Source organism: Trachypithecus francoisi, unplaced genomic scaffold (assembly GCF_009764315.1).
Source record: "Trachypithecus francoisi isolate TF-2019V2 unplaced genomic scaffold, Tfra_2.0 Lachesis_group6, whole genome shotgun sequence".
NCBI classification, from domain to species: domain Eukaryota; kingdom Metazoa; phylum Chordata; class Mammalia; order Primates; family Cercopithecidae; genus Trachypithecus; species Trachypithecus francoisi.
In genome coordinates, this window is record NW_022681471.1 from 28,852,094 (window position 1) to 28,878,997 (window position 26,904).

The 26,904-nt window shown below is 38.7% G+C and overlaps 1 protein-coding gene and 1 non-coding gene across 2 annotated transcripts in view; both read right to left on the reverse strand.

Moving 5' to 3' along the window:
• The window catches only part of GABRA3 (gamma-aminobutyric acid type A receptor subunit alpha3), a 330,737-nt gene that overhangs the window by 89,522 nt on the left and 214,311 nt on the right, over positions 1-26,904 (reverse strand). Inside the window, 2 exon segments of the mRNA XM_033201527.1 lie at positions 10,128-10,206; positions 10,209-10,347. Coding sequence (XP_033057418.1) covers positions 10,128-10,206; positions 10,209-10,347 — 218 coding nt within the window.
• Positions 4,960-5,064, reverse strand: LOC117078629. The gene has a single exon (XR_004435070.1). It is a non-coding gene; the product is annotated as a U6 spliceosomal RNA (small nuclear RNA).

Here is a 26,904-nt window from a genome sequence, read left to right on the forward strand (position 1 = left end):
CAGAGGGAGCACATCTGAGTTTCAACAATTATCTCAGACATGTAGCTCCAACCTCATTTTCTGACACGCTCTCCCCCATTCTCCAGCCATCTGTAAAAACTTACGATTTTACAAAACAAAACTCTCATGTATCTGTGTCTTTTCATACAGTTTTTTTCCTGCCTGGAATACCCTTTCCTTTTTATATGCACAACATATTTCCTCCAAGTCTTTTCTGAAATATTCCCTCTTCCATTATGCTTTGTCTGTGCCCTACAAGTATTGTGGTTTCCTCCAGCTCACAGCAATCTAAGAGCTCTTTGGACAACAGTCTTAGACCTTACCACATAGGATTATTAGTGTCTGTTTAGCTCTCTGTCTTCTGCACAGGACTATGAGCAACTTGAGAGAGTGGTCTCTTCATCATTGTAATCCCATCCCTGGTATGGTAATTGGCACACAGCAGATGGTTGACAGTTGTTTCCTGATTTAATAAATATTTCTGTGAGATAGGCAGAGCAGGTATTTCAGCAACGTGTCCCAAAAGAAGAGACTGAGACCCAGAGAAGAAAAATGCCTTGCTCATGGTTACACTGCTGATCTGTTCCAAAGTTGGGATTCACAACCATGGCTCTTAATTCCTTCTCTGATGTTTATTCTACTAAAACAGAGTTTCTACTCTGTCTAGGGGTAGCACCTAAAATAGCTGGGTTCTTTGGAACAAGAGGGACACTTATGTTGATCTGTAAATCCCTCTGTTAGAGTGAACTTTTAAACAGACTCAATTTGCCTGGAGACCAGTTTCTTGCTTGGAGAATAAAGGCAGTCCTTGTTATTTCAAGGCCATGATTTCCACATGGAACTGGCAAAAATGAAATAATGTGAGGAAACGTCTCAGGAATACTTTTTTTCCTTCCCACCTTCCAGCTCAAATGTTAGTTCCCCTGTGAAGCCCTGCCACACATCTGGGCCCATGTCCCCAGGTTTCAGTGAATCCTGTAATTTTTAGCTCATAGCACTTCACTGTCAGCTTTGTGTGAAACTTCCATTATGCCTTATAGTACAGTGAATGATATGCCCCATCATTCCTCCTAAGATATGAGCTCTTGGAGGGCAGGAGTTGATATCCTTGCATGAAGAGTGCACAGAGTAATTTGGGATTGACTGAAGACTTACACTATTATTTCCTTCTCACCTCATTGTAAGCTTTCTCAGAGCCCAAAATGAACCATTCCATCTCTTCTATGCTCTTACTTCTGTTCACTGGAGTGAGATTCACTAAGTGTGGCTCTGTGAGTCAGTTGCTAGCTTAATGAATAAGGAACCACAGGTGGAATCCCCTAGAGCAAAAGCCTTTACAAAAAAAGACTGTGTGAAACAAGCTATCAATGCTTGGTTGATCTGATTACATTAAATCCTATACAACTAACAGCCTGGCCCAAATGCTTTCCCTGGTTCCTGGCCATTTCAGAGGCAGATACTATAATGAACATGCAAGTGCAAGCTATTTGCATCTAAATAAGTAGGAGAAGAGTTTTACTGATGAAGTTTGTGGGAGGAGGGTTCCTGACATGCAGAATTTAGCCTTCAAATAGTTTGTCTTTGGAATATTCAAAGCACATAAAACTGACTCAGTCATACAATAAAAAATGTCATGGCCTTAATATGATAGTAACCCACACTTAATTGGTTCAGAGCACCACTTTCCTCTTGGTGATTAAACATGGAGAAACTAATGCCTATTTCTTTTGAGCTAAATGTAGGACACCATTACTGTGTAACATAATCCATAGCTGACATTTTTGTGCAATGTATTCAGTTTTACAAATTTCACTGTGTCAAAGTTTTCCTGAGTTCCAGAACTGCATTTCCAACTGCAGCTTGTCATGTCCACCTTAGATTCATTATTTAAAATTGATAGCCCACACCTTCCCTTATTAGAAGAAATGATGTGATGTAAAGGGGAAAAAAGGTTTTCACTAGCAGAACGACTTGGGTCTCTATACCAGCTCTGCCACTTATTGGTGGTGTGAGTTTGCTCTATTGAAACTTCAGTTTGCTAACTGTAAAAATGGGGATATTAACAATAAAAATAAAAACACTTCACAGAATGGCAAGAAGTATACCAAGCAATTTACATGCCTTATCTCATTTACTTCCTGCAATGGCCTATGAGGCAGGCATTGTTATGATTTGCCTCATTTTACAGAGGAAGGACCAGGAGCAGTCTTACTGCAGAACCACCTTCTTAATAACCATGCTATATTATGCTTCTGTAGTATATACACACGAACATGGCTGTGAGGATTAAATGAAACAAATACATGTGAAGCGACTAGCACAATATATAGCATATAGCAAATCCCCAAGACATGTAAACTCTCAACTATCCCCTCTTCTCTCCAAAATATCTCCTTCTTCTCCTATAATGAGTTTTTGTTGTGGTGGTGGTGGTTGTTGTTGATAACATCACAATTCACTCAATATCCAGGGAGAATATGTCAGGGACATTCTCAATGCACCTTTTTCCTCAATACCCTATATCCAGTTGGACTTCAAGTTCTATTGAAAACCTCTCTCATCATACTTGCCCTTCTTCCACTCTCACTTCTCACTGCCTTTTGTTGTACCTCTGTCAGTCTTCCCTGGACTATGAAAGGGTCTGCTAACTAGTATTTCTGTCTATTTATCTTCCAGAGTGCAACCACGGATTTTAATTTAAAAAAAAAAACAGGGATTAGCAAATACTTGCCAACTGTTCACTAAATCCACTTTCTCGTTTTCTTGGCAATGTTTCTTTTCCCACCATGTCCATGTGACCTCATTCTAGTTAAAGTAATGTCAGTAGAAATGAGTATGCCACTCAAGGCCTGGTCTGTAAATACCTCTCATATACAATCTGTCATGCTCTTTCATCTTCTGTTGACTTAATACAAATAAGCACAGTGGTCTTGAAAACCATGTGCTGCACCACTTGGAAATGAGCCGCTTGTCAATGGGGAACACCTGCTTTGAACTTTCAGAAGCAAGAAATACACTTCTATCATGTTTGAACTGTTATTCATTATTGGGTTCAGCAACTTGTGTTATCACAAATTATCTTGTCATGTCATTCACTTTAAAAAAAATTATGTTGGTCAAAGGATGCATATTTATAATTAGGTAGGAGTAATAAGTTCAAATGATCTATTATACAGCACGGTGACTAGTTGACAATAATGACAATATATTGTATTCTTGGAAAATGCTGAGAATGGATGTCAAATGTTCTCATCACAAAAGGATATCTATGTGAAGTAATGCATTTGCGAATAGCAAGATTTAATTATTCTGCAATGTATATATACTTAACATCATGTTGTACACAGTAAATACAATTTTATATGTCAATTAAAACATAAATAAATCTGTAAAAACAATAATGCTTTCCTGTAACTACAGGATAAACATATTCTGTATCACTTTTTCATTATCATCCCTCATCTGTCATGCACAAATCCTTCCAAATAGGTATGCTTTTGGCTATATTTCCTACTCCCTTTCTTTATCACTGCCATGTTCCAAAATCTGATTACTCCTCTTTATTCTATGGAAATGTTAACAATTGGGTCATCATTTATATTACACCCCAATACTTCCATTATCCTAGGCAACTTATTTGCTTATAGAAACTAGCCATAAAACATCCTGAACCCCACACTTCCAATTAGGCACCAAGTGCTATCAGTGCTACCTCTTGAACATATTGTATGTCCACAATTCTTCCTCAAAACCTAATTTAGTGGAAAAAGCAGTAACCTGAAGCTAGAATAAGTGTTGTGAAGATTAGAGATGTTTTACAGAAAGTACCTAACAAATTGTAGGTGTTCAACACATAGTATACTACATATACATAGTATATATAATACGTAGTTGTCATTAGGATTATCATTTGAGTATTATGGCAGCTTCTTAGCTAGGCACCTCATCTTCAGCCTTGCCTCCTTCTAATCTGCCTCCTACACTGCTCCCAGAGTGATCTATCTTAAATGCAAATTTGTTTGATTTCTTCCTCCGCAATAAACTCTTTAATGGATCCTCATCATGTTTATGCCAACATAGCATATAAGCCCCTCTCTCCACCTCAGACTGCTTTCCTGCACTGTACTCTGGTCCAGTCACACTGAACTTTTAGTCCTTCAATGTATCATCACTACCTTCTCCTCTCACTCTTCAAGCCTTTATACATGCTATACTCGAACTCTGGAATAGTTCCTCCCTGTCTTTTAATTTACTTCTACAGATCTTTTAGGTCTCAGAAAGCATTCAGAAGGTGATTTCCTCCGGAATTTTTTGTGGCTATTCCCCACAGAATCATTTCACTGTCCTTGCTAGATGCTCCCATAATACTCTCTATTTCCCCTATCAGGTCTCACAAAGAAGCATGGATTTTCTGATGCATGATGTTGATTCATGAATACATGTCTTTGTGCATACTATTTCTTCTGCCTGGAAAACCCTCCTCTACCTCAGCCCTGTCTCTCATTTGTTTGATATTCACCTACACTTCCTTCAAGATTCAAGGGACAAACTCTGCATCACCTCCTTTTGCAGCTTTCTTTGATAACCCCATATCATTTTAGATGTGACTTCTCCTGCAATTCTAGCACATTTTGCACCTCCATTTCAGGAATTTTGTATTCCTGTGCAGCTATCTGTGCACAGGTCTCTTTAACTGTAGAGTCGTTAAGAGCATGACCTGTGCCTTCCAGAACTTTAAACATAATAAGCACTCGTGAATGTGCTGAATGTTTTAAGTCAATAGGATAAAATCTAGTTACATTCAATAAAGTTATCCTTCATATTCAGATAGTCAATAGTACTTTTTTACTGTATTATATATTATGCAACATTTATATACAATGAACACGTTTACCTGTATCCTCATAAACAAATAATATGACATTAATAGAGATGAAGTTCTCTATATGTCCATACCTGAATAATAGAAAATATTTTATAAATGTGTGTATCATCTTGGGCTGGGCTCTGCTAATTATCTATGCATTGTTCCAATTTTAGTATGTGTGCTGCTGAAGTAAGCAGCAGGTAATGGGTTTTTGCCTGTATTTTTATGGTTGTTCTGAGGTCCCAAGATGAGGCAAAGCAAGGCTTCTTTCTACACTGCCCTAGTTACATACCCATGCAATGCTTGCTCAGATTTTAGTAGGAAGCTGTCCTACTGTAGTCTCCCCATGGACTCCAGATAAGATTCCTGAGGGTCAAAATAAAAATAGGGATGCTAAAGAATAACACTTTCCGAAAAATTCTAAGTATTCTGCAGACCTTATTCAATTTTTGCTTTTCATATGGCTGCAAGACAGGCAGCAGCTACATTACTATCAGACTAGAGAAAGCGGACGGTTTGTGACTTGAGAAATGTCACTAGGTGAATTAATTGTGGGGCTGTAAAAAGAACCAGGCTTTTATTTTTCCATTTTGAGCCTAGGTCTCCCTCCAGGCCCACCTTCCTGGACCTAAGGTGCTACTGTGTAGGAAACCAATGACTTCATCATGCTTCCATGCTTCTGTACTTCCTCTATTCTGTAAATCTGAATAAGCACAAGGGCATTCTACATAGACTCTAATCTCATCGAACTTGACTTTCTTGTCCAATTCAGACTAGGATAAAGGGCCCAATTATCATCACCTTCCCATTCATTCAACTTTATTTCAAGGCAACTAATCCTTTGTTCGGCTTCATCCTCTGCCCTCCTCAACCTGCATCTTCTATGTTTTTATATTTCAATATTCCTATCCTCTCTCCTTTCTTCTCTCTTCTCTATCCCTCCCCCAAAACTTAAACCTATCTTCTATGCTTTATTCCTTTTATTGTTGTTTCTCCTCTATCCTGTTCTTTTCATTCATTCTCTATTTCTCCTCACTATTTGTAATCTCTACTGTGTTCAGATCCTTTCCTGCCCATTACTCTCTCCCTCCTCTTGCTTCTCTTCCATTTGCTTACTGTCTTCAGCCCATCCACATCTCCTCATTATTCTGTCCTCCATCCACCTCATTCCATACAGCTTCTTTTCTGTTTACATCTACTCCATTCCATTCTTTCCACAATTGTGTAAACTCTTATCTCTTTTTCAAACTCTTCTCTTTCCTATAGTTTATTACAAGCATGCCTCTTCCATCTATTCCTTCCCTAATGCTCTGTTTCCCCAAATTCTCCTTGATATATTACATTCATTCATACCTTTTCTCTGTCCTATCCTCCCCACCTTCATTTCAACATTTATATATAACCTCATAAACTTTCATGCAATGTGAGAAGAGGTGTCCCTCTTCCTTTCAAGTAAAACTCTAACTGTAGATTTGATATCATCCCCTTTATGGTATTTATGAGAATTTGCTGTCAGCAATGTGTTATTTCTACTATATCTTCGACCTTTGTCTTCCTACTGACTCTTTTGTACTATCTTACAAGTATGTGTCAGTCTCTCCTCTGAAAACAAAGGCAATTTCTCTTATCCCTGAATGTAGCTATGATACCTTCCTCCCTTTCATTTTCAAACAAGCTTCTCGAAGTTATTTTCTATGTGTACTATCTCCACTCCAACTCCTAAAACTCTCTATTGCACTAGCCACTCTATTGAAACAGTGTATGTGAAGAATACTAATATCCTCCATGGTACCAAACTTAAGACATACTTCTAAGTCTCTGTATATCTCTTTTTATAGCCAACAATGTTGTAAAAATGTATAAACATGGTAAAGTGCATGAACTTGCAGCTATCCTACCATATTAATAATGCTGGCTTAACCATCTACTACCCAAGTTAACTTGAAAAATTCTCTTACCCACGTCGTGTCTCAGTTTTTTTTTTTTCCATCTGTAAAGTTGGGATAATAGTACCTATCTCATACAGTTATTAAAGTTGTTAGGAATATTATAAAAGTAGAATGATTAGAACAGCGTCTGTCATATTTTACATACTATATTGATGTTAATTAATATACTTATTATACTATTAGTGGTGTTATTGATAACTCTCATTGTTTTGAAACTTTAATTTATCAGTCAAGACGGGTTAGATTAATATGCAGTAGGAAACAATCTGAAAATCTCAGTGTCCTAAAGTAACTGAAGTTTATTTCTCACTCACACTATCTCTGGTTGGGGCAGGGGGACCCACTCGCTTCTATGTCATCTTCAATAAGGGGCATAGAATGATAGGGCAAAGACCATCTGGCATAATGCTACTTACCGTGGCTAGGGGAAGGCAACATGGCAAATTATGTATTGGCTCTTGAAGGGCTTCCCATCCTCTCTCAGAGCTGACACATGCTATTTACACTCACATTTGGTTAGCCAGAGCAAGTCATTTGTCCATGCTGAACTCCAAGGCTCAGGGAAGTATAATACTACTGTGTACTGAGATGGACGTGAAGTGAAAATATTGGCAAGTGGTAGTATTGACTACCACACTTAGCTTTCAAGATACTGCACACTGTTAACAGCTGCCTGACATTTTCTTCCTGGTTTCTTTCATAGGTTCCTCTTTCCCCTCCACTGCCTTACTGATAGTAGTGCTAGATGACTAGATACCTGGCATGAAATTCTTCTTACTCTATACTCTTTCCTGAAGTGATGACATCCATTTTCATGTTTCCAGTTGTTCCAATATACTAACAATACCATACTTTATATATCTACATTGTATCTCTCCCTTGATCTTAAGACTCGAATATCCAACTACTATTAGACTTCTTTCCCTGGATAATCTACAATCACCTTAAGCTTATCTTGTCCCAAATTAACCTCACAGACTTATCTACATTTGTCCTAACTTTCATATCGTCTACTCCAGCCTATAGTACCATCTTTCAGTCATGTTATTTGGATACCTACTACCTTACAACTCCTCCTCTCTATCATTCTGAAGTTTTCTATATTTACTGCCTATTTCCTCAACATATCGTCACTTCTCCATCTTAATCCATTGTTCTGAATTAGAACACCACTTCTAATCTAGGCTATTTCAGCAGTTTCTTAATCATTTTCTCTAATTCCAGTCTTTTTACCTTCAAATGCATTATTTACCCAGTAGCTACACAGCCATATGAAATAGAAAACTGACCACCTCAGTCTGTTGCCTAAAATACGTCCTTCCATTCCCTGCAACTGCTCACTTGGTTTTCTCTGTCTAGAATGTCCTTCCTCTCTTCCTTCTGCCTAGAAGTTTCTTGACTGCATTCTACTTACATAATAATATAAAATGCTAATGCTAATACCAATAATCAGAAGCCTAGCTGTTGCCTTATCCAGGGACTCTTCTCTCAACCTGTCCCAAAAGAATGAGTTAGATGACCCTCCTCTATATTCCAATAACTACCCATCTCTTTAACATTTTAGTTAACATCATTTGCTATTATGCTATTAGTCTTTCTCCCCTATTACATATGATTATCTTAAGAAGAGAGACCATGTCTCATTAATGTTTGCATTTCCAGAATTTACTTTAGGGCCATGTATATATTAGGAAGTCAAGACATGTTTGGCAAATGAATAAATGAAGGAAAACTTCTCTTTCTTTTGTCTACAATTTCCCTCCCTCTTGTTCATCTCCTCCCATGTCCTTTCCTCTACTTCTCTATGTCTTTTCCTCTTTATTCCCACCTACTACATCCACTTCATTATATTATCCTGTCTCTTAGGATATCCTAATATCTAATCTAGCTTCTTTATTTTACACCATCTTATCCTTTGTCTTCTCAACTTCTCTACTCTTTTTTTCCTCTCTTCTCATATTCTCTTTCTTTTCACCTTTCTCATTTCTCCAATATATATGCCTCTATGTAATTCTCCTCCCCTCTCGACCCTCATCTTCCCACTTCTATCCACTTTCTTTCTTCATTATTTTATCCTCCACTCTATGGTCATATCTCCTCTATGCTCATTTTTCCTCCTGTCTCTCATCCAACTTCTCTCTTAAGTAATTATTATTACCCTTTTTTCCTTGATCATCTCCTCATCTTCCAAATTCTGTGGGAAAAACACCAATAAATAGCAAATTTGAAGTAACGAGAGATTAGTACACAGACAAACACACTTCATTTATTCACCACCTATTTACCAGGCATGTAATATTTGAGTTTTCTTCTGCAAAATAACAAATACACCAATTCTAAATAGCCATAGAGGCTCCACTACACAAAATTAGCACTCATTAATGTGGGAGGAAGCTTCAGGAAGTGACAACTGATATCAAAGGAACAAGAAAATTCATAAAAAGCAAACCCAAAAACGAAGAATGTTTTTTAGTATTGGGGAAAGAATCTTATTGCATCAAAAATCCTTTCAAACTTATTCTTTTTGACAGCAAAATTCAATGCCTAATAACTCTATGACAGTAATAAGTCATGAAATAAATAAAATTGTGATGTTTTTATCCATTAGGAGGTGGAAAAGTATGAAATATAATTTATATTTTATGAAGATTTCAATATTATATATACACACACATATGCACACACATATAAACACCATGTATAGATAGATAGATAGACATAGATATAATCTTAAATTGTTTGGAAAATTCACTTATTATCATCCTTAGTATCCTAAGGTAATGTAGCATAAAATAAATATATTTAAATAAATAAAAATTTTAAATAAGTATTTTAAAATTACCTTTATAAAACACTGTATGTTTCACAAAATATCCATAGTTATCTCATTTGATACTCACAACTCTGCATCATAGGGATAGTTTGCTGCTCCATTTAAACCTAGTCAATTCTAATTATCAGTGTTCATGCCTGTGTGTATGTTTTTGTGAATTTGTGTATTTAAGTGACCATGAATACATACGTCCTTCTGTGTTAGTCCACATGTGTCTTTGGTTATGCATGTATACACAAATCATGAACGTATACCTCTGTGTTCTCAAAATGTTCATCTATGCAACTCTCTATGTGTTTATTAGAATATATATGTCTGTGAGTATGTATGCATGCAATTGCATTAGGAAGTGTATATATACCTGTATATTTCTAATCTATACACTTGAGAGAATTTTCAGTGGATACTCTAAAACATTCTGCTTTCAAGCCCAGTCCTACCCCCAATATACTTTGGGTGGGAGCCACCCCTCTCTGACCTCATTGTGTAGAGGAGGGTACCGTTGTCCACCAATCTGAGCAGCTTGTTGGGCGTGGTCATGTTATGAGCCACCGATTCTTGCCATTGTGGAAGAAGGTGTCAGGTGTCCAGATCTTACTAGCCAGGAGATTGTTCAGTGGAAGGATCTTCATGGGGCCATCAAATTTCAGTCTTTCATCATGCCATGTCTGCCGAAAAAATACATCAATAGTGTACTCCTAGGGACGAAAAGAGAGATAAACAATGTTTCAGTTGAGTTCTGGTAAGGGTTCATAGTGCCCTTAGCAAATATTAATTACCTTGCAATATTTCCTCTGATGCAGAGAAGCAGCAGTCTATTAACAGTAGCTCCTGGTGTGTAAGGAAAATGATTATGATGGAGAAATAATGCCATGGAGATTAATAAACATGAGGATAACATATTTGACAAGGCGTTTTTTAGGAAGACTGCTGCCAACACATCCCCACACACCACACAAGTTGATCATAAGACTTTGCCTTATGAAAAAGCAAGTGCTCCCTCCTCTATGCAGTGACACCCAAATAAAAACAAGTTTCTTACCTTGTCTCTGCTGCTTAATGACCCCATCGAAGGCCAATATAAAAATCACCACAAAACCAAAACCTTACATTTTATCATACATTTAATCTAAGCCTCAAAATAACAATATGTCTGATTCGGGAATAGCTTGTTATCCTCAATAAATAATGAAATATTATAGAAAAGACAAAAAACATATCTTATAGACAAATAAGATAAAATGGGTAAATGAACAGCAAAGTCACGAAATGGATAAAAATTGCTAATAAATGTGAAGAAAATATTCAAATTTGCTGTTTATGTAAATATAAAATAAATTAACAATAAATGTTCCAGGTGTTGGTAACAGCATAATAAATTATTTGAGTACATTTTCTTGCAGCTATTAACTATAAAACCTGAACAACAACTGTATATACCTGTATTTCTTGAAAACAGTGGAGTGTGACTGAAAGCAGACAGAAACCTAAGGTGAGTTTACCTTTGAAAGATGGCAGCAGCAATAGATTAGAATTGTGAGTTTGTGATTTTTCTTTCTTGAAGGTGCTTCCCAAACCTAGAATTCCTGTGGCATATACAACAGCCTTACTAGCTCAAGGTGGCAGAGAATCTGGACTACTAGGGATCGAAGACTCAAAAGTAAGAGCATCCCAGAAGGGATGGGCCTCCAAATCTGAACATATATTCTGCCAAAAATTCTGGCTGATTACTATACTACACACAAATAGGAGAGACCCTGGGGCCCAGTTAAAAAAAAATAGGCAGAAACAATAGGATAGTGGTCCACTAAATGAAAGAAATCAGCTGGGTGATGTTTGTGAATTTGCTACATTTAGACTGAAGGAATTCCTTAAGCCATCACAATTCAAGTGGAGGAAATCTGAAAAAGTATTAGCTTATCAGAGAAAAAGCTCTGGATTAGAAGATGAAAATTCATGAGGAAGTCCTGGGAACAAGAGAACCACTGAGAGGGTGAGTCCCAAAATCTGAGTATAACATCTCTTGTGAAAGAGCTATTAGTGAACTGGAAAAAAACATATGAGGAAAAATTGCCCAGTTCACATTTCAGACATAACTGATAGAAAATATGAAAGGGAGGTATAGTACTATGAAGGATAAACATAGAAGTTTCACTATACATATATTACAATTCTAAACGTGAGAGATTCAAGAAAATAGGGGAGAAACAATATTCAAAGTAGTAGTGGACTACAATTTCCAGAATTGTTGAAATATATACATCTTTAGCTTCAAGTACCATAATGAATTGCAAGCTCAATAAATTAAAATAGATCCCAGGCAGTGCATAATGAATTTAAAGAATACCAAAAAAGAGATTTTAAAAATTGCAAAACAGAAAAGACATGCTACCACGAAGACATGACCACTTGATTTATAATCACCACTTATGTTGACTTCTTAAGTGCAACAATAGAAACCAAAAAGACAATAAAAATACACTTTGAAAATGTCGTTGAGAGCAGAAGATGGCACAATAGAAGGCTCCACTGATTGTGCCTCCCCCTGACCCCCCAAGCAAGGACACCAATTTAACAACTATCTATACACACACAAAAAAAGCACCTTCATAGGAATTAAAAATCAGGAGAGCACTCACAGTACCTGATTTTAACTATGTATCACTGAAAGAGGCACAGAAGAGGTAGGAAAAACAGTCTTGAATCACTGACACCACCCCTGCTCCATCCGCTGTCAGTGGCGGTGTGGCATGGAGAACTGTTTTGTGCACTGACGAGGGGAGAGCACAGCAACTGTGAGACATTGAACTAGTGCTGCCCTGTTACAGCAGAAAGCAAAACCAGACCAAAATTAGCTGATGCCTGCCCATGGAGGGAGCATTTATCCTAGCCCTAGCCAGAGAGGAATCACTGATCCCAGCAGGTGCAACTTCAGTTTCCATAAGCCTTGCCACCTTGGGCTAAAGTGCTCTGGAACCCTAAGTAAACATGAACAGCAGTCTAGGCCACAAGGGCAGCAACTCGCAGGTGATTTCTAGTGCTAAACTGGGTCCAGAGCCAGTGAACTGATTGTGGGGAGACATGCGACCTATGGAGACACCAGCCAGGGCAGCTAAGGGAGTGCTGGCTTCATTCCTCCCCTAACCCAAAGCTGCACAGCTCACAGCTCCAAAAGAGATCCCTTCCCTCTACTCGGGTAGAGGAGAGGGAAGAGTAGGGAAGACTTTGTCTTGTATCTTGGATACCAGCTCAGCCACAGAAGGATAGGGCAGCAGAGTTGTGAGGCCCTACCTACAAGATGACATTTCTAGAAACACACTGGATCAGAAGGAAGCCCATTGCCTTGAAGGGAAGGAACCATCACTGGCAGGATTTATCACCTAACTAAAGTGCCTTTGGGCCCTGAATAACCAGCAGTGATACCCAAATACTATGTGATAGGCCTTGGATGAGGCTCTGAGATTTGCTAGCTTCAAGTGAGACTCAGTACATTTCCAGCTGTGATGGCTATGGGACTAGACTCCTTCTGCTTGAAGAAAAGTAAATGGGATTTTTTTTTTCTTTAACCTTCGGTACGAGCTTGGCCTCAGTGTGTTAGAGCATCAAGCAGGCTCTTGGGGACCCTGATTTGAGGACTTGGCTCCTGGACAGCATTTCTGGACCTGCCTTGGGCCAGACTGGAGGAGACTGCCCTGAAAGGTGAGTCCCAGGCCAGGCAGTATTCAGTACAAGCCAACTGAAGAGCTTTTGGGCCTTAAGGGAACATCAGTAGTAGTCACGCATTACTCTTGTAGGGCTGTGGTGATGGTGGCCATGAGGTGAGGCTCCTCTGCCTATAGAAAGGGGAAGGTGGAGTAGGAAAGACTGCATGTTGTGGTTTGAGAGCCAGCTCAACTGCAGTAAGAGAAAAACCAGGTAGATTTCTATCTATGACTGCAGTCTCTGGCTCCCAGATGGCATATCCAGATCTGCCAAGGGCCTGGAAGAATTCACCACTCCAAACAGAAGGACATAGGCTTGGCTGGCTTTGTCATATACTGATTGTAGAGCACCAGGGCCTTGAGTGAACATAGGCAGTAGCCAGGAAGTAGTTACAGGAAGCCTTGAGTGAGACCCAATACTGTGCTGGGTTCAGGTCTGACCCAGCACAGTAATAGTGGTGGTGGCCATAGGGGTGCTTTTGTCACTCCACTCTCAGCTTCAGCTGGCTTAGAACATAGGGAGAGACTTAATTTGTTTGAAAGTTAGTAAGGGAAGCCATCAAAAGTCTTTACCTGGTAATGCAGAGAATTCTTTTGGATATTGTCTAAGAACATTAAGGCAGAACCTCTACAAGACTGCAAGAACCACAGTGTTACTGAGCTTGAGGTGTCCCCTAAAACAGATACAACTTAGATCACAACATCCAAGTCCTTTCAAATATCCAAAAAGCCTTTCCAAAAAGAAGGGGTACAAACAAGCCCAGACTGAGAAGACTATGATAAATACCATACTCTTCAATGCCCAGATCTGATGAACATCCAGAAGTATAAAGACAATCCAAGAAAAACACAAACTCACCAAATGAACTGCATTATTCCATTCTCATTATAAAAATAAAGACATACCCAAGGCTGGGTAATTTATAAAGGAAAGAGATTTAATTGACTCAAAGTTCAGCATGGATGGAGAGACCTCAGGAAACTTACAATCATGGCAGAAGGGGAAGCAAACACATCCTTCTTCACATGGTGGCAACAAGAAGTGCCAGGCAAAAGGGGAAAAAGCCACTTATAAAACCATCAGATTTCATTAGAACTCTCTCACTATCATGAAAACAACATGAGGGTAACCACCTCCATAAGTTAATAACCTCCCACCAGGCCCCTCCTATGACACATGGGGATTATGGGAACTACAATGCAAGATGAGATTTGGATGAGGGAATAGCCAAATCATATAATTCCACCCCTAGTGCCTCCCAAATTTCATATCCTCACATTTAAAAATACAATCATGTCCTTCCAACAGTTCCCCAAATTCTTAACTAACTCCATCATTAACTCAAAAGTCTAAGTTCAAAGTTTCATCTGAGATAAGGCAAGCCCTTTCCACCTATGAGCCTGTAAAATCAAAAGCAAGTTCATTACTAACTGGATACAATGGGGGTACAGGCATTGGGTAAATACACCCATTCCAAATGGGAGAAATTGGCCAAACAAAGGGGCTACAGTCCTCATGCAAGTCCGAAATCCAATAGTGCAGTCATTAAACCTTAAAGTTCCAAAATGATCTCCTTTGACTCTATGCCTCACATCCAGGTCATGCTGATGCAAGAGGTGGGTTCCCATGGCCTTAGGCAGCTCCACCCCTGTGACTTTGCAGGGTACAGCCCCCCGTCCCAGTTGTTTTCATGGGCTGGAGTTGAGTGTCTGTGGCTTTTCCAGGTGCATGGTGCAAGCTGTCAGTGGATCTACCATTCTGGGGTCTGCAGGATGGTGGCCCTCTTCTCACAGTTCCACTATGTGGTACCCCAGTGGGAATTCTGTGTGTGGGCTTCAACCCCATATTTCCCTTCGACACTGCCCAAGCAGAGGTTCTCCATGAATGTTCTGCCCCTGCAGAAAACTTCTGCCTGGACATCCAGGAGTTTCCATACATCTTCTGAAATCTAGGTGGAGATTCCCAAATCTCAATTCTTGACTTCTGTGTACCTGCAGGCTCAATGTCATGCAGAAGCTGCCAAGGCTTGGGGTTTGCACCCTCTGAAGCCATGGCCTGAGCTGTACCTTGGCTTCTTTTAGCCACAGCTGGAGCTGAAGCAGCTGAAGATGCAGGACACTGTCCCCAGGGTGCATGGAGCAGGGGGTTCCTGGGCCTGGCCCATGAAACCATTTTTTCCTCCTAGGCTCTGGGCCTGTGATGGAAGAGGCTGCTGTGAAAGTCTCTCATATGGCCTGGAGACATTTTTCCCATTGTCTTGGTAAATAACATTCTGCTCTTTGTTACTTATACAAATTTCTGCAGCCAGCCTGAATTTCTTCCCAGAAAATGACTTTTTCTTTTCTATCTCATTGCCAGTCTGCAAATTTTCCAAACTTTTATGCTCTGTCACCTCTTGAATGCTTTGATGCTTAGAAATTTCTTCCACCTTGGCTGGGTGCGGTGGCTCAAGCCTGTAATCCCAGCACTTTGGGAGGCCGAGGCGGGCGGATCACAAGGTCAGGAGATCGAGACCATCCTGGCTAACACTGTGAAACCCTGTCTCTACTAAAAAATACAAAAAACTAGCCGGGCGAGGTGGCGGGCGCCTGTAGTCCCAGCTACTCCGGAGGCTGAGGCAGGAGAATGGCGTGAACTTGGGAGGCGGAGCTTGCAGTGAGCTGAGATCCGGCCACTGCACTCCAGCCCGGGCGACAGAGCGAGACTCCGTCTCAAAAAAAAAAAAAAAAAAAAGAAATTTCTTCCACCAGATACCCTAAATAATCTCTTTCAAATTCAAAGTTCCACAGATCACTAGGTCAGGGGCAAAATTGTCACCAGTCTCTTTGCCAAAGCATAACAAAAGTCACCTTTGCTCCAGTTTCCAACAAGTTCTTATCTCCATCTGAGATCACCTCAGCCTAGACTTTATTGTACATATCACTATCAGCATGTTGGTCAAAGTCATTCAACAATTCTCTAGGAAGCTCCAAACTTCCCCACATCTTCCTGTCTTCTGAGCCCTCTAAGTCTCTAGAAAGTTCCAAACTTTCCCACATTTTTCTGTCTTCTTCTGAGACCTCCAAACTGTTTCAACCTCTGCCTGTTACCCAGTTCCAAAGTCTCTTCCACATTTTCAGGTATCTTTACAACAGTGCCCAACTCTCTGTGATAGCAGTTTACTGTATTAGTCCATTTTCACACTGCTAATAAAGACATATCCGAGACTGTAACTTAAAAGGGAAAGAAGCTTAATTAAATCACAGTTCAGCATGGCTGGGGAGGCCTCAGGAAATTTACAATTATAGCAGAAGGGGAAGCAAACACATCCTTCTTCACATGGTGGCAGGAGAAAGAAGTGCCAAGCAAAAGGGGGAAAAGCCCCTTACATCCCTTGAGAACTCACTCACTATCACAAGAACAGCATGAGAGTAAGCACCCCCATGATTCAATTACCTCCAACCGGTTCCTTCCTGTGACATGTGGATTATGGGAATTACAATTCAAGATGAGTTTTGGGTGGGGACACAGCTAAATTATATCATAAACTAAATAAGGCATCAGGGAACAAACATGGAGAAAGAGATATGTGACCTTTCAGAGAGAGAATTCAAAATAGCTGTGTTGAGGAAACTCAAAGAAATTCAATATCACACAGAAGGAATTCAGAATTCTATCAGATAAAATGAACAGAGACTGAAACAGTTAAAAATAATCAAGCAGAAATTCTCGAACTGAAAAATGCAATAGGCATACTGAAGAATGCATCAGAGTCTTTTAACAGCAGAATGAGTCAAGCAGAATAAATCATTATTGAGCCTGAAGATAGGCTATTTGAATGTACACAGTAATAAGAGACAAAAGTAAAAGGAATAAAAACAATGAACCATGTTTTCAGGAACAAGAAATAGCCTCAAAAGGGCAAATCTAAGAGTTATTGGCCTTAAATAGGAGGTACAGAAAGAGATAGAAGTAGAAAGTTTATTGAAATGGAAAATAACAAAGAATATTCCAAACGCAGAGAAAGACCTCATTATCTAAGTACAAGAAGGTTATAGAACATCAAGCAGACTTAACTCAAAGAACTACTTCAAGAACATTTCATAATCAAACTCCCAAAGGTCAAAAATAAAGAAATAACTATAAAAGCAACAAGAGAAAAGAAACAACATACAATGGATCTCCAATACATCTGGCAGCAGACTTTTCAATGGAAACCTTACAGGACAGGAGAGAATGGCATGACATATTTAAAGTACTGAAGTAAAAACTTTTACCCTAGAATAGTAAATCTATTGAAAATATCCTTCAATCATGAAAGAGAAATAAAGAATTTCCCAGAAAAACAAAAGCTGAGGGATTTCATCATCACCAGACCTGCCCACAGGAAATGCTAAGGGGAGTACATCAATCAGAAAGAAAAGAACATTAATGAGTAATAAGAAATAATCTGAAGGTACAAAACTCCCTGGTATTAGTAAGTACACAGAAAAACACTGCAACTATGCTGTGTAAACTACTAACACTGCAACTGTGCTGTGTAAACTACTCTTATCTTCACAGAAAGATTCAATGACGTACTAATCAAAAATAATAACTACAACAACTTTCCAAGACATAGACAGTACAATAAGATATAAATAGAAACAACAAAAAGTTAAAAAGTGGGGGAACAAATAAAGTATATAATTTTTATTAGTTTTCTTTTTGCTTGTTTGTTTGTTTATGGGAACAATATTAAGTTGTCATCAGCTTAAAATAACAGGGCATAAGATAGTATTTGCAAGCCTCATGGTAAACTTAAACCAAAAACCATACAATAGATACTCAAAAAGTAAGAAACTAAATCATATCATCAGAGAAAATCACCTTCAGTAAAACAATGACAGGAAGGGAAGAAAAAAGGAAAGAAGACCACAAAACAACTAGAAAACAAATAACAAAATGGCAGGAGTAAGTCCTTCCTTACTACTAATAATACTGAATGTGTATTGACTAAATGCTATAATTAAAAAAATATACAGTAGGTGAATGGATGAAAAAAACAAGAGCCAGTGGTCTGTTGTCTAAAAGAAACACACTTCACCTTTAAAGACACATATAGACTGAAAATAAAGGCATGGAAAATGATATTCCATGCAAATAGAAAGCAAAAAAAGCAGGAGTACCTACACTTATATCAGACAAAATAGATGTCAAGAAAAAAACTATAAGAAGACACAAAGAAGGTCACTATGTAATGATAAAGGGTTCAATTCAGCAATAGGAAATAACAATTGTAAATATATATGCACCCAATGCTGGAGCACCCAGAAACATATAGCAAATATTATTAAAGAGAGAGATGGAGCCCTATGCAATGATGGCTGAAGAATTCAACAACTCACTTTCAATATTGGACAGATAGTCCAGACAGACAATCATCAAAGAAACTTTGAACTTAATCTGTAGTATAGATCAAATGGACCTAATAGATATTACTGATCATTTCCTCCAATGGTTGCAGAATACACAATTTTTTCCTCAGCACATGGAACATTCTTAAGGATAGACCCTATGTTAGGCCACAAAACAAGCCTTAAAACATTAAAAAACAATTGAAATAGTATCAAACCTATTCTTTGACCACAATGGAATAAAACTAGCAATCAATAACAAGAAGAATTTTGGAAACTACACAAACACATGGCAATTAAACAACATACTCCTAAATGACCAATGGGTCATTGAAGAAATTAAGAGAGAAATTGAAAAATTCCTTGAAACAAATGATAAAGCAAACACAACATACCAAAACTTATGGCATACAGTGAAAGCAGTGCCAGGAGGGAAGTTTATAGCTATAAGTGCCTCTACCAAAAAAGAAGAAAAACTTCAAATGAAAACTTCAAACCTAATGATGCATCTTAAAGAACTAGAAAAACAAGAGCAAACCAAACCAAACATTAGTAGAAGAAAAGAAATAATAAAGATCAGAGTAGAAATAAATGAAACTTCAATAAATAAAACAGCACAAAAGATCAATGAAAAACAGCAGGTTTGTGAAAAGATAAACAAATTTGACAAACCTTTAGTCAGACTAAGAAAAGAGAGAATAATGAAATAAATAAAATCAGAGATGAAAAAGGAGACATTAAAACTGATAAGGAAGAAATTCAAAGGATCATTATTGGCTACTAAGAGCAACTATTTGCCAATAAATTGGAAAATCTAGAAGAAATTGAGAAATTCTAAGACACATATAAAACTACCAAGATTGAACCATGAAGAAATCCAAACCTGAACAGACCAAAAACAGGTAATGTGATCAAAGCCGTAATAAAAAGACTCCTGGTAAAGAAAAGCCTGGGACCTGATGGCTTCACTGATGAATTCTACCAAACATTTAAAGAACTAATACCAATCCTACTCAAACTATTCCAAAAAATAGAGGAGAAGGGAATCCTATACTAAGAGCATTCTACAAGGCCAGCATTACCTTCATACCAAAACTAGAAAAAGACACATAAAAAACTACAAGACAATATATCTGATGACTATTGAGGCAAAAATTTTCAAGAAATACTAGCAAACCAAATTCAACAACACATTAAAAAGATCACTCATCATGTCCGAGTGGGATTTATCCCTGGGATTCCAGGATTGTTCAACATATGCAAATCAATCAATATCAGTAGAAATTCATTCATATCAGTAGAATGAAAGACAAAACCCTATGATCATTTCAACTGATGCTGAAAAAGCATTTGATAAAATTCAACATCCCTTCATCATAAAAACCCACAAACCTGGGAAGAAAATGTTAACAGAAAAGTAACAATCACCTCAGAATTCTATAGCCAAACTTAGATTATCATTTAAGAGTGAAGTCAAAATAAAGATAATTTTAGATAAGTAAAATAAGGCAGAGAATTTACCATGAACAAATCTTCACTGTTGCTCCAGGTTTTCTCATGGCTGAATCACTCACAGCCTTCAGGTTTCAATCAAAAGTTACTGTATCAGAGAGCATGGCTTGAACATCCTATCATTAATAGTAACCTCCCTTCCTCTTATGATGACTTATTTTTCTTCCTTATAGCACTGAAGAAAATATATATTTTTTATTTGTTTACACTGCACTAGCCAGCTTCCACTAGCCTGGAAGTTCCATGAGAGCAGGGACTTTGTTTTGTTTACTGCTATATCTACACCACATAAAACTTTGCATAGCATATAGCAGATATATAGCAGATGCTCTATAAGAATTTTAAATCAGTAGATGATTGAATTAATTATCCTGAAAAGAACTACTAAAAGAAGATCTTCATGTGTTTAAAAATACAGCCAGTAGAAAGATGCAAGAAGGAATGGTGAACATAAATATTGACACAGTTATCCTAAACAAACAAAGTATGTCTACAAATGATAATAAGAGTTGTCAAAACAAAGTGGAACAAATAACTAGAGTAATTCAATTTTTCACTGTTTAACACAATGTTAACTGTGGGTTTGTCATATACGACCTTTATTATTTTGAGTTATGCTCCTTCTATATCCATTTTGTTGAGGGTTTTCATCATAAATGGATGTTGGATTTTATCAAATTCTTTTTTGGCATCTACTAAAATAATCACATGGGTTTTCGTTCTTGATACCCTTAATGTGACGTATCACATTTATTAATTTGTATATGTTGAACTATCCTTGCATTCCTGGGATGAATCCTACTTGATTATGGTGAATAAACTTCTTAATGTGTTGTTATATTTGCTTTGCTAGTATTTTGTTGAGGATTTTTGTATCTATGTTCATCAGTGATACTGGGTTCTAGTTTTCTTTTTCTGTGGCCTTGTATGGTTTTAATACTGGGGTAACATTGGCCTTGTGGAATGAGTTTGGACATATTCCTATATCTTTAAGTTTTTGAAGAGTTTGAGTGAATTGATATTATTCATTTTTTAAATGTTTGCTGGAATTAAGCAATGAAGCCATCAGGTCCTGGGCTGTTATTTGATGGGAGAAATTTTATTACAGCTTCTATTTCATCACTCATTGTTGGTTTATTGAGGTTTTCTCTTTCTTCATGGTTTAGTCTTAGTAAGCTGTATGTGTCAAGGAATGTATCCATTTCTTCTAGGTTTTCCAATTTATTGGTGTATAATTGTTTATAATAGTTTTGAATTTTTTTTTTATTTCTGAGATCTCACTTGTGTTTCCTTTTATATTTCTGATTTTATTTGGATCTTCTCTCTTTCTCTTAGTATAGCTATAGGTATGTTGATTTTATCTTTTCAATAAAACAAGTTTTTTCATTGATCTTCTGTATATTTTGTTTTAATTTATTTTTGCACTGATCTTTATTATTACATCTCCTATTAATTTGGCGTTTGATGTGTTCTTACTTTTTTTAGTTTTTGAAGTGCATCATTAGGTTGTTTTTTTGAGTGTCTTTCTACTTTTTTCCCTTAAGTGTCTGTTGCTGTAAACTTTACTCTTAGTACTGCTTTTACTATATCCCATAGATTTTTTTATGTTGTATTTCCATTTTTATTTATTTCAGTACATTTTCAAATTTGCTTTTTGATAATGCTTGGCTCTGTGTCCCCACCCAAATCTCACCTTCAATTGTAGTAATTCCATGTCATGGAGGGACCTGGTGGAAGATAATTGAATCATGGGGGTGGATTTTTCCCATGCTGTTCTCCTGATAGTGAATACGTTTCATGAGATAAGATGGTTTTATGAAGGGCAGTGCCCCTGCACATGCCCTCTTGCCTGTCACCATGTAAGATGTCCCTTTGCTCTTCCTTTGTCTTTCACCAGGAGTGTGAGGCCTCCTAGCCATGTATAACTGTGAGTCCATTAAACCTCTTTCTTTTATAAATTACCCATTCTTGGGTGTGTCATTGTTAGCAGCATGAGAATGGACTAATACACTTTGTTTTGAGACAGGTTTCACTTTGTCACCCAGGCTGGAATGCAGTGGCATGAACATGGCTCACTGCAGCCTCAATCTTCTGGGCTCAAGTTATCCTCCCACCTCAGCCTCCCAAGTAGCTGAGACTATAGGTGCATGTCACCACACCTGGCTAATTTTTGTACTTTTTGTGTAGAGATGAGGTTTTGTGATGTTGCCCAGGCTGGTCTTGAACTCCTGAGCTCAAGGGATCGGTGTTCCTGGACCTCCCAAAGTGCTGAGATTGCAGGCATGAGCCACTGTGCCTTGTCTTAAATTTACTTCTTAATTTTTTCATTGGTTTATTGCTCATTCAGAAGCATGTTCTTTAATTTCCATGTGTTTGTGTAGTTTACAAAGTTCATCTTGTTTTTGATTTCTAGCTTTATTCCATTGTGGACAGAAAGGATACATGATATAAATTCTATTTCCTTGAAATTTTTCAAACTTGTTTTGTTGCCTATGGAGCATCATTTGCAGATAATATGATCTTATACCTAGAAATACCTAAAGACTCCAACAAAAAATTTCAGTACTGATAAATGAATTTCGTAAAGTTGCAGAATACGAAATCAACATTCAAAAAACAGTAACATGTATATATGCCAATGTCAAACAAATCAAGAAGGCAATCCCATTTACAATAACTGCAAAAAATGCAAAATACCTAAAAATCAATCTAACTCAAAAAGTGAAAGATCAATACAAGGAAAACTATAAAAAAACTGATGAAAGAAATTGAAGGGGGCACAAAAAATGGAAAGATATACCACACTCGTTGACTGACAGAATTAATATTGTTAAAATGACAATATTACACAAAGCAACTTACAAATCAATGCAGTCTCTACCAAAATACCAATGACATTCTCCACAGAAAAAGAAAAGATGAATCCCCAAATTTATGTAGAATAACAAAAGGCCTTGAATAACCAAAGCAATCCTGAGCAAAAAGAACAAAGCTGCAGGCATCACAGTATCTGACTTCAAAACTTACTGTAAAGTAAGTTTTTTTTTACTAAAAAAAAAAAAATACCACATCATGGTGCTGGCATAAACAGAGATACATAGACTAACGGAACAGAATGGAGAACCCAGATATAAATCCACACATTTACAGAAAATTCATCTTCAACAAAGGCAGCAAGAACATACAATAGGAGAAGGAAAATCTCATTAGTAAATAGTGCTGGGAAAATAGAATAACCCATATGTAGAAGAAAGAAACTCGTCCCCTATCTCTCATCATACACAATAATAAAATCAAAATGGATTAAAGACTTAAATTTAAGACTTAAAATTATGAAACTACTGGAAGAAAATGTTGGGGAAATGCTCCATGATACTGGCCTGGGTACACATGTTTTGTGTAAGACTCAAAAGCATGGACAACCAAAGTACAAATTGACAAATGGATTACATCAAGTTCAAAAGCTTCTGCAAAGAAAAGGAAACAATCTTCACAAAGTGAAGAGACAACCCACAGAACAGGAGGAGATATTTGCAAAATATTCATATAATATGGTTTGGCTGTGGTCCCACCCAAATCTCATCTTGAAATGTATTTCCCGTAATCCTCATGTGTCGTGGGAGGGACCCGGTAGGAGGTAATTGAATCATGGTGGTAGTTACCCTCATGCTGTTCTTGTCATAGTGAGTGAGTGAGATCTGATGGTTTTATAAGAGGCTTTTCCCCGCTTTACTTGACACTTCTCTTTTCTGCCACCATGTGAAGAAGGACGTGTTTACTTCCCCTTCCACCATTATTGTAAGTTTCCTGAGGCCTCCCCAGCTATGCCCAACTGTGAGTCAATTAAATCTCTTTCTTTTATAAATTACACAGTCTCAGGCAGTTCTTTATGGCAGTGCAAGAACAGACTAATACAGTACCTTAGTACCAGGAGGTAGTGGGGTGCTGCTATAAGTATACCTGAAAATGTGGAAGCAACTTTGGGACTGGATAACAGGCAGAAGGTGGAACAGCTTGGAGGGCTCAGAAGAAGACAGGAAGGCCAAGTGCAGTGGCTAACACCTGTAATCCCAGCACTCTGGGAGGCTGAGGCCAGTGGATCACTTGAGGTCAGGAGTTCAAGACCAGCCCGGCCAACATGGTGAAACCCTGTCTCTACTAAAACTACAAAAATTAGCCAGGCACGGTGCCACATGCCTGTAATCCCAGCTACTTGGGAGGCTGAGGTAGGAGAATCACTTGAACTCAGGAGGCAGAGGTTGCAGTGAGCCAAGAATGCATCACTGCACTTCAGCCTGGGTGACAGAGCAAGACTCCAACTTAAAAAAAAAAAAAAGCTCCAGCCCGGGCGACACAGTGAGACTCCGTCTCAAAAAAAAAAAAAAAAAAAAAAAAAAGGACAGGAAAATGTGGGAAACTTTGGAACTTCCTAGAGACTTGGAGGGCTGAGAAGACAGGAACATGTGGGAATGTTTGGATCTTCCTAGATACTTTTTTTTTTTTTTGAGAGGAAGCCTCACTCTTGTCCCCCAGGCTGGAGTGCAATGGTGTGAACTCGGCTCACTGCAACCTCCACCTCCCGGGTTCAAGGAATTCTCCTGCCTCGCCCTCCCTCCCCCCGAGTAGCTGGGATTACAGGCACCTGCCACCACGCCCGGCTAATTATTGTATTTTTAGTAGAGACAGGTTTTCACCATGTTGGCCAGGCTGGTCTAGAACTCCTGACCTCAGGTCCACCCACCTAGGCCTCCTAAAGCGCTGGGATTACAGGCATGAGCCAATGCACCTGGCCTCCTAGAGACTTCTTACAGGCATGAGCCAATGCGCCTGGCCTCCTAGAGACTTCTTGAATCGGCCGGGCGCAGTGGCTCAAGCCTGTAATCCCAGCACTTTGGGAGGCCGAGACGGGCGGATCACTAGGTCAAGAGATCGAGACCATCCTGGCTAACACAGTGAAACCCCGTCTCTACTAAAAAGAAAAAAAAAAAAAAAGAGAGACTTCTTGAATGGCTTAGATCAAAATGCTGATAATGATATGGACAATAAAGTTCAGACTGATATGGTCTCAGATGGGGTTGAGAAACTTGGGGGGAACTGGAATAAAGATAATTCTTGCTATGCTTTAGCAAAGACACTGGTGGTATTTTGCCTCTGCCCTAGAGATCTGTGGAACTTTGAACTTGAGAAAGATGATTTACTGTATCTGGCAGAAGACATTTCTAAGCAGCAAAGTGTTCAAGAGGAAGCAGAGTGTAGAAGATTGGAAAACTTGCAACCTGAACATATGATAGAAAAGAAAAACCCATTTTCTGGGGAGAAATTCAAGCTGGCTGTAGAAATTTGTGTAAGTAATGTGGAACCGAATGCTAATTGCCAAGACAATGGGGAAAATATTTCCAGGGCATATCAGAGACCTTTGTGGCAGCCCCTCCCATCACAGGCCCAGAGGCTTATGAAGGAAAAATGATTTCCTGGACCAGGTCCAGGGCCCCTCTGCTGTATGCAGTCTCGGGACTTGGTGCCCTGCCTCCCAACCACTCCAGCTGTGTCTAAAAAGGGCCAAGGTATAGCTCGGGCCATTGCTTTGGAGGGTGCAGCCCCCAAGTCTCGGCAGCTTCCATGTGATGTTGAGCCTGCAGGTGCACAGAAGTCAAGAATTGAGGTTTGGGAACCTCCATCTAGATTTCAGAGGATATATGGAAACTTCTGGATGTCCAGGCAGAAGTTTGCTGCAGTGGTAGAGCCTTCATGGAGAACCTGTGCTAGGGCAGGGTGAAAGGGAAATGGTTGAGTTGGATCCCACACACAGGTCCCCACTGGGGTACTGTCTAGTGGAGCTGTGAGAAGAGGGCCAGCATCCTGCAGACCCCAGAATGGTAGACCCACAGACAGCTTACATCATGTACCTGGAAAAGTTGCAGACATTCGATGCCAGCCTGTGAAAGCAGCTGGGAGGGGGACTGTACCCTGCAAAGCCACAAAGGTGGAGCTGCCCAAGGCTGTGGGAGCCTACCTCTCACATCAGCATGGCCTATATATGAGACATGAATTCAAAGGAGATCATTTTGGAACTTTAAGATTTAATGACTGCCCTATTGGATTTTGGACATGCATGGGGCCTGTAGCCAATTTGGCCAATTTCTCCCATTTGGAATGGGTGTATTTACTCAGCCCTGTACCCCTATTGTATCTAGAAAGTAACTAACTTGCTTTCAATTTTACAGGCTCATAGGTGGAAAGGATTTGCCTTGTCTCAGATGAGACTTTGGACTTGGACTTTTGAGTTAATGCTGGAATAGGTTAGGAATTTGGGGAACTGTTGAAAAGGCATGATTGTGTTTTGACATGTGAGGACATAAGATTTGGGAGGGGCCAGGGGTGAAATGATGTGGTATGGCTGCATCTCCATCCAAATCTCATCTTGAATTGTAGTTTCCATAATCCGCATGTGTTGTGGGAGGGACCTGGTGGGAGGAAATAGAATCGGGGGGCAGGTATCCTTACGCTGTTCTCATGATAGTGAATGAGTTCTCATGAGATTTGATAGTTTTATAAGGTGCTTTTCCCCCTTTACTTAGCACTTCTGTCCCTGCAACCATGTGAAGAGGGATGTGCTTGCTTTCCCTTCTGCTTTGTCATGTGGAACTGTGAGTCAATTAAACCTTT